This window comes from Acartia tonsa, chromosome 15 (assembly GCF_053477335.1).
Source record: "Acartia tonsa isolate MP-2025a chromosome 15, ASM5347733v1, whole genome shotgun sequence".
NCBI lineage: Eukaryota > Metazoa > Arthropoda > Copepoda > Calanoida > Acartiidae > Acartia > Acartia tonsa.
Window position 1 is genome coordinate 12,853,143 of NC_137274.1, and position 16,440 is coordinate 12,869,582.

The 16,440-nt window shown below is 34.1% G+C and overlaps 1 protein-coding gene across 1 annotated transcript in view; it reads left to right on the forward strand.

The window, feature by feature from the left end:
- LOC145306862 (E3 ubiquitin-protein ligase lubel-like) overlaps positions 1-16,440 on the forward strand; it is a 33,511-nt gene that overhangs the window by 7,740 nt on the left and 9,331 nt on the right. Inside the window, exons 8-22 of the mRNA XM_080149183.1 lie at positions 1,988-2,026; positions 3,218-3,344; positions 4,319-4,416; positions 5,597-5,689; positions 6,254-6,314; positions 8,112-8,213; positions 9,031-9,122; positions 9,450-9,517; positions 10,352-10,438; positions 10,916-10,958; positions 11,469-11,561; positions 12,648-12,740; positions 13,935-14,027; positions 14,713-14,846; positions 15,565-15,703. Of these exons, the coding sequence (XP_080005309.1) occupies positions 1,988-2,026; positions 3,218-3,344; positions 4,319-4,416; positions 5,597-5,689; positions 6,254-6,314; positions 8,112-8,213; positions 9,031-9,122; positions 9,450-9,517; positions 10,352-10,438; positions 10,916-10,958; positions 11,469-11,561; positions 12,648-12,740; positions 13,935-14,027; positions 14,713-14,846; positions 15,565-15,703 (1,362 nt within the window). The remainder of the gene's footprint in view (positions 1-1,987; positions 2,027-3,217; positions 3,345-4,318; positions 4,417-5,596; positions 5,690-6,253; positions 6,315-8,111; positions 8,214-9,030; positions 9,123-9,449; positions 9,518-10,351; positions 10,439-10,915; positions 10,959-11,468; positions 11,562-12,647; positions 12,741-13,934; positions 14,028-14,712; positions 14,847-15,564; positions 15,704-16,440) is intronic.

The window sequence follows — 16,440 nt, forward strand, 5'->3', positions numbered from 1 at the left end:
ATTGAACTTGATTTAAACCTTTACTTGTAACAACAATTAAAATAATACACAAATAACAAAACTATTCTTACCCTAAAATGAGTCCTTCCAGGTGAGAAATAGGTGTGAATGTATCATCTAGATATTTTGGAGATTTTGACAAGGGGCTTAAAGATTAAATTAAAATAAACCACATATTAATATTTGCATCAAATAACTACAAGATTAATTCAACTAATTTATTTACAATATTAAAGTTTTACAAAACATATTAAACATTTAGAAATTATATAAATCACTAAGTAGAAACATTAGGTTTAACAGTCAGACGCAGTTTTTCTGAAATATTAAATATATCAATTATAATTACTTAGTGAAGTGAATCAAGCAAATATAGCTTGGTCAGTTTAGACAAATTTATTAACACTTAATTCGCTAAAGGCAAACGAAATGCTAATAAATATGATAAACAATAACAGATAATATATAAATTCAAATAAATAAAACAATTTCAAATGACTGAAATTAAACATTCAAACTAAAAATAAAGATTATTTGCAAGATTTAATTTTGTTACTTAACTTGGCTAAATACTATTAAACTTGATTTAAACCCTTACTTGTAACAACAATTAAATATTGCACAAATAATAAAACTATTCTTACCCTAAAATGAGTCCTTCCAGGTGAGAAATAGGTGAAAACATATCATCCAGATATCCTAACTCAAAGTAAGCTGTAGCTAAAATCAGCAACTACAAAATTGTACCTAAATATCTAGAATTAGTAGCAAGAGATTGAGTATATCAAATACTACTTTTGATATACTCAACCAAAATACATATAAAGAAATAAATGTATAAGGTTGATAAAATGCTTATTAAAATAAAGAAATAAGCTTTAATTAAGAATAATCTAAAGCAGTACAATAAAACTAGTAAAGCTTTTGGATTTAAATCAAATGTTCTGGGGTAAGTGAACAATAATCATAAACAATACTTTGGGTTCCATGCCTTATAATTGAAAGGACTTACCTAACCAAAGTAGAATGTGATAGCTGATTGCCTCTAATTACTTGTTACCTTGAGGACTTTACTTATCAGACTACAATTTTACCTCTAACAACCTGTGCTTTTATAGGAGTTTGAAGATTTAGAAACTGGTTTGAATGTAAACAAAAAAATGTACAGCAATATTATCTATTTATTTTATAAAATTTAACATAATTTGCAACGTAATTTTACTATAAAATCTGCATATTTTGAGCTAAAAATTAAATTTTTAATCAATAATTTCATATTTTCCCCTTTGATGACGGCATGAAATATTTGTAATAATAAAGTACTTATTTAGTAAAAACTGTTGTGAAATCAGAACTAAAAATGCAACGTTTTTTGCAATTAAATAAAGAGTTTAGAATAATTAATTTAATGTTCAATTTTACTCATAAATATCCTGAAATCTACAAAACAGTTGAGGTAGTTGTAAACAAGATTTTTCTAGTGATTAATTACAGAATGTTTACTACATTGTGATGTGTTGATAATTTAATTTTCAAGTAAATGATTTTTTTCTTAGAACTAATTTTATTCTAAATTAGGTTACCATGATCCCTTTACAATTTTGGTCAAATTTTCTTGAAAAATCTGGTTTTCATTGCTTTTCAGCGAACCCTCTTAAATTGAATTAATTGCCCATTGTCCCCTCCCTTACTCCCTGGAAAAAAACAGAGGAAGGGGGGAGCGTTCAACGCTCCTCCCCCCCCCCCCCCCCGACCGTTAGGGGTTAAGTTCATGTTAGCAGTATCTAAACTTTTCAACCAATAAAATACAGAAAATTTTTGGCCACATATGTATTAACTAGTGGTTTGGGTAAATTTAAATTTAGCAAATATCAACAATTTGTTCCTTAACTAGTTCTTATATTTATAATACGATAGTATACACGGTTTTTCAGTATGGCTAAAAACCAATTCTAATCCTCTAGATATTAATAAATTTTATTTATAGGAAGGAGAGAAAAGTGGTTTTACTTCAGATGAGGTTGAGGTCAGTAACTAGATAGATTGATAGCTTGATTGATTGATTGATAGATAATTAAATAAATTGATAGTTAGGGTTGATAGATTGGTTGATAATAGATAAATTGATAGATATATTGATTAATTGATAGATAGTTAAATTGGTAGATAGATTGATAATCTGATTGATAGTCAGATTGATTGATAGATTTATAGATGGATCAAATAAATAGATCCAATAGATATATCCAATAAATAGATCCAAGAGATTTATACAATAGATAGATCCAAAAGATAAATCCAATTGATAGATCCAATTGTTAGATCCAATAGATGTATCCAATAGATAGATCCACTAGACATATCTAATAAATAGATCCAATAGATAAATCCAATAAATAGATCCAATATAAAGATTCAATAGATAGATCCAATTGATAGACTCAATATATATATGTATCTATTAGATACATCCAATACAGTGTGTTTTTTTTATGAGAACTTTTTTGAAAGCAATTTTACCCCACTTATAGTTATCAGAATTTAACGATTAATGGCTTATTTTCTTCGTTTTTATAACCATTTATAGAACATCAAGAAAATATTTAAGTTTTAATTAAAAAAGTAGAGTAATATAAAAAATTCAAAACCTAGGTGTCAACATCTAAAAATGGTTTTAGCGCATTTTTCTCATGCTCAAATCTTCTATAACCTTGCAAGAATGGCTGCAAAACGCTTCAAAGTTGAGATACAGAGTTACAAATTGATACAGATACTTTTGGGGACATGTACTAGAACATATTAAAGTTTAAAGGCCATATCTCAACCAGGGAGGGAGTACTGGCCCCCCAAAGTGGACTACTGAAAATCCAATTTTTTTCTTGCAAAGGGTAGAACATTTGAGCTTAAGAAAAATGCGCTAAAACCTTTTTTAGATGTTGACACCTAGGTTTTGAATTTTTGATTTTACTGTACTTTTTTTAAAAATCTGAAATATTTTTTTGATGTTCTAAAATTGGTTATAAAAAACGAAGAAAATAAGCCGTTAATCATTAAATTCTGATAACTATAAGTGGGGTAAAATTGCTTTCAAAAAAGTTCTCATAAAAAAAAACACACTGTAGATCTTAGATTTAATAGAAAGATCCAATAGATAGATCCAATAGATTTATACAATATATAGATTCAATAGATAGATTGATAAATTTGAAATGTTAAGATTGCTATGAGCCATTGCGGTGACAGCGCCCCTATAGACTGGCTTCTTGAGAATTGGAACAACATGATTGAAACAGTGATGACTCTAGCGAGCAATGTGGGCCATGAGGCTGAGGAAAATACTGTTGGTAAGCATTACAGACAGATAGACATATAGACAGACAGACAAACAAACAGAGACGCATACAGACAGACATAGAGACAGACAGACAGAGATACAAACATCAGATATACAGACAGACATTCAGACAAACATACAGGGGGACATATGTACATACATACAGATAGACAGAGATACAAACATTAGATATACAGACAGACATACAGACAAATATACAGAGAGACATTTGTACATACATACAGACAGACAGACATACAAACATCAGATATATAGACAGACATACAGACAAACATACAGAGAGACATATGTACATTCAGACAGACAAACAGAGATACAAACATTAGATATATAGACAGACATACAGACAAACATACAGAGGGACATATGTACATACAGACAGATAGACAGAGATACAAACATTAGATATATAGACAGACAAACATACAGAGAGACATATGTACATACATACAGACAGACAGACATACAAACATCAGATATATAGACAGACATACAGACAAACATGCAGAGGGACATTTGTACATACAGACAGATAGACAGACAGACAGACAGACAAAAAGACAGACAGACAGATAGACAGAAAGACGGACAGACATAAAAAACAGATAGAGAGACAAACAGACAGATTGATAAGTAGAAAGACAGACAGACAGACAGAGAGACATACATACAGACAGACAGACAAACAAACAGAAATACAGACTAGCAGACTGGATAGCAATGTAGGCCATGAATCTGATAGAGAAACTGATAGATACAGCAAGACGGACAGACATAAAACAGATAGACAGACAAACATACAAATAGACAGACAGACATAAAAAGAGAAGAAAAAAAATCAAGGCATTCTATTAGCAAGTGCTTTTCAAAGCCTTAAAAATAAGAAAAGATTTAATATATCTAGCGCTGAGAGTCCAAATTAACTGTAGATCCATCATCCCATCCCTCTAACCTTATGTTTAGGAACAATATCTAAAAGTGAGGCCCGTTTAGCTCTGTGTGAGCACAAGGGAAACATCTGGCTAGCCGTCACTGAGTGTGTCCAGGCCAGACAAAACAAGGTAGGCACAGTATCTATCTATCTATCTATCTATCAATATATATATCTATCTATCTAGCCGTCACTGAGTGTGTCCAGGCCAGACAAAACAAGGTAGGCAGAGTATCTATCTATCTATCTATCTATCTATCTATCTATCTATATATATATCTATCTATCTAGCCGTCACTGAGTGTGTACAGGCCAGACAAAACAAGGTAGGCAGAGTATCTATCTATCTATCTATCTATCTAGCCGTCACTGAGTGTGTACAGGCCAGACAAAACAAGGTAGGCACAGTATCTATCTATCTATCTATCTATCTATATATATATCTATCTAGCCGTCACTGAGTGTGTCCAGGCCAGACAAAACAAGGTAGGCACAGTATCTGCGCTAGTTGCAAAGCAAAGCTTTTCTATCAATCTATCTAACTATCAATCTATCTATCTACCAATCTATCAATATATCTATCAATCTATCAATCAATCTATCTATAGATTTATCTATCAATCAATTTATCTCTTAACAGTCGGGCTCCTTGCCGCACCTTCATCGGTCGGGGGAATTGGAGGGCGTTTAACGCCCTCCTCCCTATTATCTCAGCTCCTATTAGAACTAGAGGGCTAAACATTTTTGTGCAAGTCTCCTGTTTAATAATGAATTTCCGACTATAAATAAGTCAAAGTCAATTTTCACTTCATTCACCCTTTTCAATTGGCTGTATTTTTTTTGTTTTTAAAGCTAGAAAATCTTTTTTTTTCAGAAAATGTTTATCTTCATGCAAATTTTAAAAAAATAAATTTTGGTGGTCGCAGCTTCCAGCCGCCGCAGTCGGCGGTTGGAGGGAAAACGGCCAGGTTTGCAGGCATCCTGTGCCCGCCAGTATGAAGATATTAAAAGATTTCAACCCTCAGTTATGTGTCATACCCATATTTAAAAAGTCACTCAGTTATAGCTTTCTATCTTTCACACACAGAAAATGAGATAGAAAAAACTAGGGGGGGGGGGGCGGGGGGGGGGGGCTCAACTATCAATCTATTTATAGTCCACATAGATTATTTGCAAAACATCATGTTTCATGCATTAAAGCTATTTTCAGTTACAATTATCTTTTAATACTATCCATCGATCCATTAATCCATCTATCTATCTATCAAGCTATCTATCTATCAATCTATCTATCTATCTATCTATTCTAGTACCAAGAATTGATGGGACGTGGAAATTTCTCCCGGGAGGATGTAGTGACTATGTTGACCGCTCACCAGGGAAATATTGATGAGGCGTTCCAGGTCAGAATTTTATTCAGTAACGCTCACAATCCGGTTCATTTAAGCTGGATTAAAACCGGTTTTGATTGATTAGACTTTTTTCTTCTTTAGATTCCCCCCCCCTACCTTTATATTAAAGGGAAATTTAAAATATGAAGGGGGGAGGATAGTTTATTTTTCCTTTACATGATCCCAACTGGTTGCATATTCCTGCAATCCAGTAACCCTGCGGGGTTACTAAACCTAACCTAAAGTAATAAACAAACAAACAAAAACTGCTATTTTTCCCAATTTTCATTTTATTCAAAAAGTATTAGGTGGGGGACATTGGGCTGTTTATTACACTAGTCATCAAAGTTTTATAATAACGTTTTCGTATTCATTTTGGCTTAACAACCTTGGAGATTTTTATTGAATTTTAATTGGTTGGTTCATTTGTTCAAAGCGTTTTCACCACCAATTGTAAGGGATAATTTTGTCTTTCATTATTTGGGATGTACATCATTTTATCGGCCATTGTCTTATCCCTTTAGATCCCAAACAATGGGGGGAAAACACAATCAAGTTTTTTTTATAATTGTTAAGGAGTTGAACAAGGTTCAGTTGCGACCATTTCTACAAAGAATCTGGGGGGGACAGGCTAAAGGTAAGTACGTCAATTGTAGCGGGGATAGATCTTGTTTATAGAGTAGCGCCATTCTCTCCTAGATAATCAAAGTTAGGGTCATGTGAAGGAAACGAAGTTGCGGATTTCGTCATATTTTCTCAGTAGCGTTTCTTCTATTTCTAGCCCCGGGGGGGGGGGGGGTTCTAACACTACGGGGGCCTAGCCCTGTTAGGCAATCACATAACCTAACTTAACCTTACTTAACCTTTCAAAGGCTACTGTGAGAATACGACGAAACCCGCAACTTCGTTTCCTTTACATGACCCAAAAATTGTTATTATTGTAATAAAGTTTGTATTGTTTAACCTTAAACTATCGGCTTTGCCCCTAGCCTCTAGGGGCTTTGCCCCAATAAATAATAAAAAAAATAAAGTACTACAGGTGTTGCTCATAGTCTAATGTGTTCCCAAGAAATTTTTTTTTGGGGGGGGGGAATTTTCATTTTTTTTGTGTGGGGGGGGTTAGGGGTGTCCCACTCCCCCCCCCCCCAAGAAAATAGCTTAAAACCACCACAGGACCAATAGGTAGAATTCAATAGGTTTAGTGATTACCGAGATCTTGAGGGACAGACGGACGGACGGACGGACGGACGGACAGACAGACATCGTTCTACTTTATAATAAATATGAATAATTCTCTCCATCCCAAAATAAACCAGATTGTGGGCTGTTTAATTGGGACTCGGGAGTGTGGACCCCCCTAGCATGGTTGCCACCATTCTTAACTAAAGTGAGGAGGTGCACAGCTGGCAAATCTGTTTAGACAATCATTAACAACAAGGATGACAACATCCATAATTAGCCGAGCACAAAAAAATCATACGATGGGAGAACAGACAGAGGAGATGTAAATAGCAATTGTTAAAATCGAGAATACGTATAGAAAAAACCTGTCTCTACCAATCTATATATCTACCAATCTATATATCTATCTATTTATCTATCTATCTATCTATCAATCTATCTATCTATCAATCTATCTATCTATCTATCTATCAATCTATCTATCTATCTATCTATCTATCTATCTATCTATCTATCTATCTATCTATCTATCTATCTATCTATCTATCTATCTATCTATCTATCTATCTATCTATCTATCTATCTATCTATCTATCTATCTATCTATCTATTTATCTATCTATCTATCTGTCTCACTATCTCACTATCTATCTATCTAAGGAGAAGGTACCCTGAAAGGAGGTGTAGAGCCTTCTGATGGTGTTGCTACTATTGCTAAGGAGGATGACAACTCTATCAATCTATCTATGTATGTATCTATCTATCTATCTATTTAAGTAGAAGGTACCCTGAAAGAAGGTGTAGAGCCTACTGATGGTGTTGCTACTACTGCTTAGGAAGATGACAACTCTATCTATCTATCTATCTAAGGAGAGGGTACCCTGAAAGGAGGTGTAGAGCCTACTGATGGTGTTGCTACTACTGCTAAGGAAGATGACAACTCTATCTATCTACCTATCTATCTATCTATATATCTATCTATCTATCTATCTATCTATATGAAGGAGAAGGTACCCTGAAAGGAGGTGTAGAGCCTACTGATGGTGTTGCTACTACTGCTAAGGAAGATGACAACTCTATCTATCTACCTATCTATCTATCTATCTATCTATCTATCTAACTATCTATCTATATGAAGGAGAAGGTACCCTGAAAGGAGATGTAGAGCCTACTGATGGTGTTGCTACTACTGCTAAGGAAGATGACAACCCTATCTATCTATCTATCTATCTATCTATCTATCTATATGAAGGAGAGGGTACCCTGAAAGGAGGTGTAGAGCCTACTGATGGTGGTGCTACTACCGCTAAGGAGGATGACAACTCTTCCCAATCAACAGGAGCAGAGGCTAAAGGTAGTTTTCATCAGAGATCTACAGGGATAATACAATGGCCGATAAATTTATAAATTGGTAAAATTACTCCTTCTGTAGATTACAATTAATGGTTGAAACTTTTGGACACTCAACTTAATGGTCAAACCGATCAGAATTCAAGTCCCCAAACTTGTAATGCCAACTAATGAGAAAATGCTATTATAAAGCTTTGGGGACTATTGTAATAAATAGCTCATTGTCCACTCTCTTTCTGAATTTCCAGGGCCGCGTCCAAGCCGCGCAGAATCATCAAAGTTAAAGCCGCCAGTGTGCAAAATAAAGTTCATAAAAGATGGATTGTCTGTTTAGGAACAGATTTAGCCGTCCAGCTGAATTTTAAGTTTATAATATGACAAATTCCGAAATAAAAGCATAAATTGTCAAAAGTGGGCTGAAATTATTAAGATAAAATCAGGATGCTGTGAGTATTGGTGCAAAAAATATGACGTAACAAAAAAATTAGCCAATGAGAGTCCACTATAAATTTTACCATTGGTCAATAACGGCCTCTCATTGGCTAATTTTTTTTGTTACGTCATATTTTTTGCACCAATACTCACAGCATCTAAAATCAGTCATATTTCCATTTATACTGTGATAATTTGATTTAAATAAATTGTATTTTTAATTGTATTTAGAATCTGTTAAATGAAAATTTTAAAGAATGTGTTTGATTATCTTTTTAGAAGGGCAGGAATATTTTACTTGAAATAAATCTAATAAAGCTAAAGACTCTTGGAAAAGATAAAGGTATATTATCGTTTCCAGCAACCTTGAACCAGCAATATCTATTTAGATGAAGGGAAGGAGGCAGAAGAGGAGGGGGAGGGTGAAGAAGAAGGAGAGGGGGAACCTGAAATAGAAGATCCGGTTGATCAAGAAAAACAGGTACAGAGTTACAGATTGACAGCCAAACAGACATAGAGACATAAATGATAACAAACAGACAGACATACAGACAGACATACAGACATACATACAGACATACAGACATACAGACATACAGACATACAGACAGACAGACAGACATACATACATACAGACAGACAGACAGACAGAGGAACACAAAAAAACAGTCATAAAATCAGATAAAATCAGACATAGAGACAGACATATAAATATATATATAAAGACTGACATACAGTTAGACAGACAGACAGACTAACAGACAAACAGTAAGTTAAAATTCAGCTTGATAATAGTATATATTTTCAGAGAAAAATCCGAAGACTTTTGGCTGAGGGTAAAGTTCAAGATTTTACAGAAGGTGAAACAGTTTTAAGGTGAGGCTGTTTTCAAAAGAAGAGGGGCAAACAAAATTTGCTAGTTTTATTTTGAACGAACAAATTTAAATCTCTTCAAATTAGTACAGACAAACTCATAGACATCCTGTAACTTTTATATATATAAATACTTTGTACCTAGATTACAAGATGAAGAGTTTCGAGATCTTAAGCTTCAGATGAACAGACAGATGGACAAATTCAAAGAAATACTGTTACTTTTATATAAATGAATACTCTTCAGAAAACTTGCTTTTGTAGACAGATGGTTGTTATTGTTTTGATACACTACGAGGTTTGGTGATAGAAATTAGATATATACGCCAAGGAAGATGATTACAGCCAAATATAATTAGGTTGCATCTTCCCACACGCCAATAGGTTTCGTGAATATTTCCTAGAATTGTTTGCCTGATATGCATTATTCCCTAGTCCCAGATGTAAATAAATACTTTGAACCTAGATTACAAGATGAAGAGTTTTGAGATTTTAAGCTTCGGACAAACGGACAAACAATCGGACAAACTAGAAGGCATCCTGTTACTTTTATATATATAAATACTAAGGTTGGGCCGGATACCGGATATCTGGCTGTTTTCGATTGCTGGATATGCGGATACCGTTCAGATATCCGGTAAATTACCTGATATCCGGCTGATTTATTATGACAGATATCCGGACGGATACCGGAGATCCAGCATTATAAACCAGCTGGATATCCGGTCGTTTGCTGGATATCTGGCATTATAAATCAGCTGGATATCTTATGATTTGCTGGATATCTGGTAATTTGCCGGATTTACGGCCCAACCCTTATGAATACTTTGTACCTAGACTACAAGATGAAGAGTTTAGCGAGGAGGAATGTTTGCTGGCGGTCAGACAGACAAATGATTTCGACAAAGCTCTCCAACTTTTGAGGTAGATTTAAATTTATTAGAAGGGGTAATTTTGTTTATCATCATCTGGAATTACCATTGTCTTATGCCCAGGGATCTAAAGGGATAAGACAATAGTTATTAATTGGTGTATATCCCAATGATGATAATCAAAATGACTCATTTTATAGAAAAATAGTTAGTTTATCGCATCGTATTATATCATTCAAAATTCAGTAAAAGTCCCCAAAGTTGTTAAGCCAAAGAATATGAAAATGTTATTAAAAGACTTTGGGGACTAGTGTAATAAACAACCCATTGCCCATTCCCTTCCTGAGCTGGATCTTTAAATCATTTCAATGGTGCGCCAAATCGGGGTGCGCCGAATTTCAGCCAATCACAGCGAGGCATTTCGTAAAATGCTGTGCTCTCATTAATGGAAAGTTGGCTAACCCCGATTTGGCGCACCATTGGAATGATTTAAAGATCCAGCTCTGTACTAGTGGTCTCTGCTTTTCAGGAGAGACTGTGAATTGTGTACCACTCAATTATCCATTAAAGAGGTAAATATATTTTTAAGCGATGTTTCTTTAAGGTCCGTCCGTCCGTAACGAATAGCTCGTAATGTGAAAACAGACATGTAGGAATTGTCCTATCGATTTCTAACTTTTCATGATGATTTCTAAAACAGTTTAAAAGGCGTAGGAACTCTGACAACAAATTTTTGTATGATATAATTATCTTATTTACATGATTTTATAATAATGATTCCTATAACAACTAGGTACAACATTATACTGAAAACATCTCTAAAACAGGGTCTTAATATGTATGTATGTTCATATTTAGCATCCTATTTTTTTTGTTCAAAATTCTAAATCATATTAGATTTATCTCTATCTATTTATCTATCTATATACATATATCTATCTATTTAAAGATAGTTGTAACTGAAGATTGCATGAAACATGATGTTTTACAAATAATCTTGTGTTTTTCATTCTATGTGGACTATATCTATCTATCTATCTATCTATCTATCTATCTAACTAACTATCTATCTATCTATCTAGTCAGTGAAGATGCTCAGATGTGACCATTATTGTTGTTCTGATTGTGCCAGAAACTTTTTCTCTATCGTCATCAAGGATCAGAACATCAGCCAGGTAGATTATATTTAGTGGTGGAATCGTTTGGACACTCAGCTAAATGAACCAACAAATCAAAATTCAATTAAAGTCTCCAACGAATAAGAAGACTTTTGGGACTAGTGTAATAAAAAGCCCCATGTCTCATTGATCTAAAGGGATAAGAAAACGGCCGATAAATTAATGTACATCCCCAATGATTTTTCACAAAATTGCCCCATCTGTAGATTACATTCTAAGCTAAATAAACAAACTAATCAAAATTCAATAAAAGACTCCAAGGATATTAAACCAACGAATTAGAAAATATTATTATAAAACTTTGGGGACTAATGTAATAAACAGCCTAATGTATCAGGGATCTAAAGGGATAGGACAACGGCCGATAAATTAATGTACATCCCCAATGATTTACACAAAATTACCCCTTCTGTAGATTATCTTTAGTAGTTGGACACTCATCTAACGGATGAATAAGAGTCCCTTAGGTTGTTAAGCCAATGAATAAGAAAACGTGATTGTAAGACTTTGGTGACTAGTGTAATATATAGCCCAATGTCCCCTCCCTGCCTGCCACCTTGTGGTAGAATTTTAAACTAAAATTGAACCTACAAAGGATCAATTTAACCGGCTAAATTAAAAGTTATAATCTTATAGCTTTTAATATCCACGGTAAGCTGTCTATAATACGAAGCGATACATAAATATTCATTATTTTTTAGTGCTTTCTCTCAATATCAAGCACTGAACCAACAAGTTTTCCTGGTATTATCCTCTTAGGAAATTTTTCTCAAAATTTAACAATTTTTATACCCTCTCCACCCCCCCCCCCCCCCCCAGGAAAAACGGCCCCCTGGCCTGCCTAGCCGCGGGCGCTCGGCCCCCTAGCCATATAACCTAACCTAACTCAGTCATTTAGTCGCGGGGGGGGGGGGGGTATAAAATTGAAGAAAAAAAATGAAGAAAAAAAATCCTAAGAGGATAACGCCGTTTTCTTTACTGCGGAGTATATAACAGTCCTTCATAATTGTTTAATAATATCTGACCTAAAGTAATTAACAAACAAATAAAAAAAACCAACACCCCTCATTTTCAATTTTTCAGTGTGTGTGTCCATTTTGTCAAGAGCCCAAAAATGTGGACGAATCTGATGAAGAAGCTTTGAAATACTACTCAGAGCTGGATAGATTATTAAAGGTTTGATTCATTATCGATTGATTGGTTAATTGATTGAATGATTTATTGATTGGTTGATTTATTGTTTGGTTGATTGATTGACTTATAAACTGATTGACTAATTGACTCATCGACTGATTGACTTTTCAACTGATTGACTGATTGTCTTAACGATTTATTTTTTATTTTTTATTGATTGATTAACTATTTGACGGATTGACTGACCGATCGATTGATTGCTCTATTGATCGATTAAATGCTTTATTGTTTGATTGATCTTTTGATTTATAGATTGACTGATTGGTGGATCTATTGATTGATTGATTGACTGATTAATTGATTGATTATTGACTGATTGATTTTTGATAGATTAACTAATTGATTGGTCTTTAGACTGATTGATTGATTGATTGATTGATTAATTGATCTATTGATTGATTGATTGACTCATCGACTATTTGACTTATCAACTGATTGACGTATTGACTTATAAACTGATGGACTTAACAACTGATTGACTTATCAACTGATTGACTTATGGACTGATTGACTGATTGTCTTATCAACTGATTGACTGATCAACTGATTGACTTATCAATTGCTTGACTTGTCGACTGGTTGACTAATCAACTAATTGACTTATCAACTGATACACTTTTAAACTGATTGACTTATTGACTTGTCGACTGATTGACTTATTGACTTGTCGACTGATTGACTTATCGACTGATTTTTTATTGATTGATTAACTATTTGACTGATTGACTGACTTATTGATTGATTGCTTTATTAATTAATTGATTGATCTATTGACTGATTGATTGATTGATTGACTGATTGATTGACTGACTGACTGACGGATTGTTAATTATTCTGTTAATTTTATGTCTTTAATATAAAGTAATACAATCTCTGTCTGTCAGTTTTTACTGAAGGATCTCGCTAACCGCCAAACCGATATGGTTCTCCTTTACAGGGTGGCTTCCCATAGGTCCTGGGAAGGGTTATAGCTATTTTAGGGGAGGGTAACAGCACCCTCCCAAAAGAAAACGCAAAAAAACATAAAATGATATAACCCCCTTTAGCGACGAAACTGTCCTTAACTTAGATTTTAAAAAGGAAGCATTTTATGTGCCCCTAGAGGCCTCTAGGTGCGAAGCTTCTATATAATTAATATACAACAAAACTAATCTAATCTAAACTAATTAAATTCAGGATATCCTAGAGAAACAAGTTCATGATTTGTTTCAAAGAAAGCTGAGAGATAGAACCCTTATGAAGGATCCAAATTTTAAATGGTGCTATAAGGTATTTTTAAAAGCGAAGCTTTTATATAATTAGGGCCTGTCTGTCCGTCCGTCTGTACGAATGTAAGAACGTCTGTCTGTACGTCCGTGCGTCCGTAACGGATAGCTTTTATCGTAAATTTAGAACTGTCCTTTCGATTTTAAACTTAGCAGGGTGATTCTTTAGGTAGTTAGGTACGGTTTAGAAATCTTAGTAACTCTATAATCGTTACCAGAATGTCCATACGTCCATTTAAAATATTGAATCATTTTTTTAAATGTTTTTTCACGCTAAAATATTTTTTCAAGTGGGTTAAAAATATGAAATTAAAAGTCATTCTATTGCAAAAAAAAAGGTGATGTTAGAAAATAATTTCTTGAATAAAATTTACTTTATTTCATTGTTGTGTTTTTGTAGAATATTAAAATTGAAAAAAAATCTTCCAAATAAAAAAGAAAAAATCTTTTAATTCTTGGTCAGAAACAGTTTGAAGATTTTTTTCATTATAAAAATTTATATTTTTTAAAGATTTTAAGAAAAAAATCTTCTAACATAAACTTATTAACAAAATCCAAGAAAGTGCCAATACATGTAAAATTTTAAAAAAATAATCTTGTATATTATCTAAGATTTTCTTTTTTGTTTTGGAAAAGTCATCTTTTATTTTACATGATAAGCTGTTTCCACTAGATCTAATTTTTTGCAGTGCCCGTTTGGATTCCTGGCAGACCCGAGGAACAAGAAGCTTGTGTGTCCAGACTGCAGAGCCATGTCCTGTGCCAAGTGTTTGGTTCCCTGGGAGCCACAGCATGAAGGAATTTCTTGCCAAGATTTTGCTAGGTCAGTTTATTATAGGGTTTGGCATGGCTTCAATATCCGGTTATCTGGCCAGATATCTGGTAATCTGTTCGACATCTGGTATTAGAAATCAGCCAGATATCTGGGATCCCCTATTTGGTTATCCGGCCAGATATCTGGTAGTCTGCCAGATATCTGGTATTATAAATCAGGCGGATATCCGGTATCTTGTATTTTGTTATATAGCCAGATATCTAGAAGTCTGCTGGATATCTGGTATTATAAACAGCCGGATATTACCAGATATCTGTCCGGATATCTGGTAATCTGCCAGATATCTGGTACTAAGCACGAAGGAATTTCTTGTCAAGATTTTTCTAGGTCAGTTCATTTTAGGGGTTGGGTGGATATCTGATAATTTGACGGATATCTGGTAATTTGCTGAATATCTGGTATTAGCTATATCCTGTGCGAAATGTTTGGTTCCATGAAGGAATTTCTTGCAAAGATTTTGCTAGGTCTGGCTATAGGGTTTGGCTGGATATCCGGCCAGGCAATCTACCGGATATCTGGTATTAGAAATCTAGGCCGGATATCTCGGTCAGTTGATTACCTGGAGGGGGGCATTGGACTGCTTTGAATTTCATATAAACTAAGTTTTCATAAAGGGGTAATTTTGTTTTTCATTATTAGTGGATGTTTTTTACTATACATTATACATACTGTCTATTGTCTTTTCCCTTAATATCTCTGTGTTCAGATGGAAGGAAGAGAATGACCCCGACCACCAGGCTGCAGGACTAGAGCAACACATGGCCCAGCATGGAATATCCTGTCCTAACTGTAATTTCAGATACACTCTTACTAAAGGAGGATGTATGCATTTTACTTGTACACAGGTATTTATATATCTATCTTAGTATGTCTGTCTTTCTGCCTGTCTGTGCTTCTGTCTGTAATGATGCTTTATATTTAGTTCTCTTATAAATATCCTGTCCTAATTGCAACTTTATATGCACTCTTACTAGAGGAGGATGTATGCATTTTACTTGTACCCAGGTATTTATATATCTATCTTAGTATGTCTGTCTTTCTGTCTGTCCTTCTGTCGGTAATGGTGCTTTATATTTGGTTCTCTTATAAGTATCCTGTCCTAATTATAACTATAGATAAACTCTTACTAAAGGGGGATGTATACATTTTACTTGTACACAGGTATTTATATATCTATCTTAGTCTGTCTGTCTGTCTGTCCTTCTGTCTGTCTGTCTGTCCTCCTGCCTGTCTGTCTGTCCTTCTGCCTGTCTGTCTTTCCTTCTTTCTGTCTGTCTGTCTGTCCTTCTGTCTGTCTGTCCTTCTGTCTGTAATTATGTTCCATATTCAGTTCTTTTATAAATATCCTGTTCTCATTATAACTACTAGCGGCTTCGCCCCTAGCCTCTAGGGGCTTTGCCCCAAGAGGTGATAAAAAAAATTAATATTTATTGTTTTTAGTGAGAGAATGTTGCTATTCTTTCATTCAAAATAAATGCTGGAATGAAAAATATTTTTTAACAAAGGACCTAGGAAATCTTCAACAAATAAAAAAAAAAAAAAAAAAAAAATGGGGGGGGGGGATTTTTTTGTTTTTGGGGGG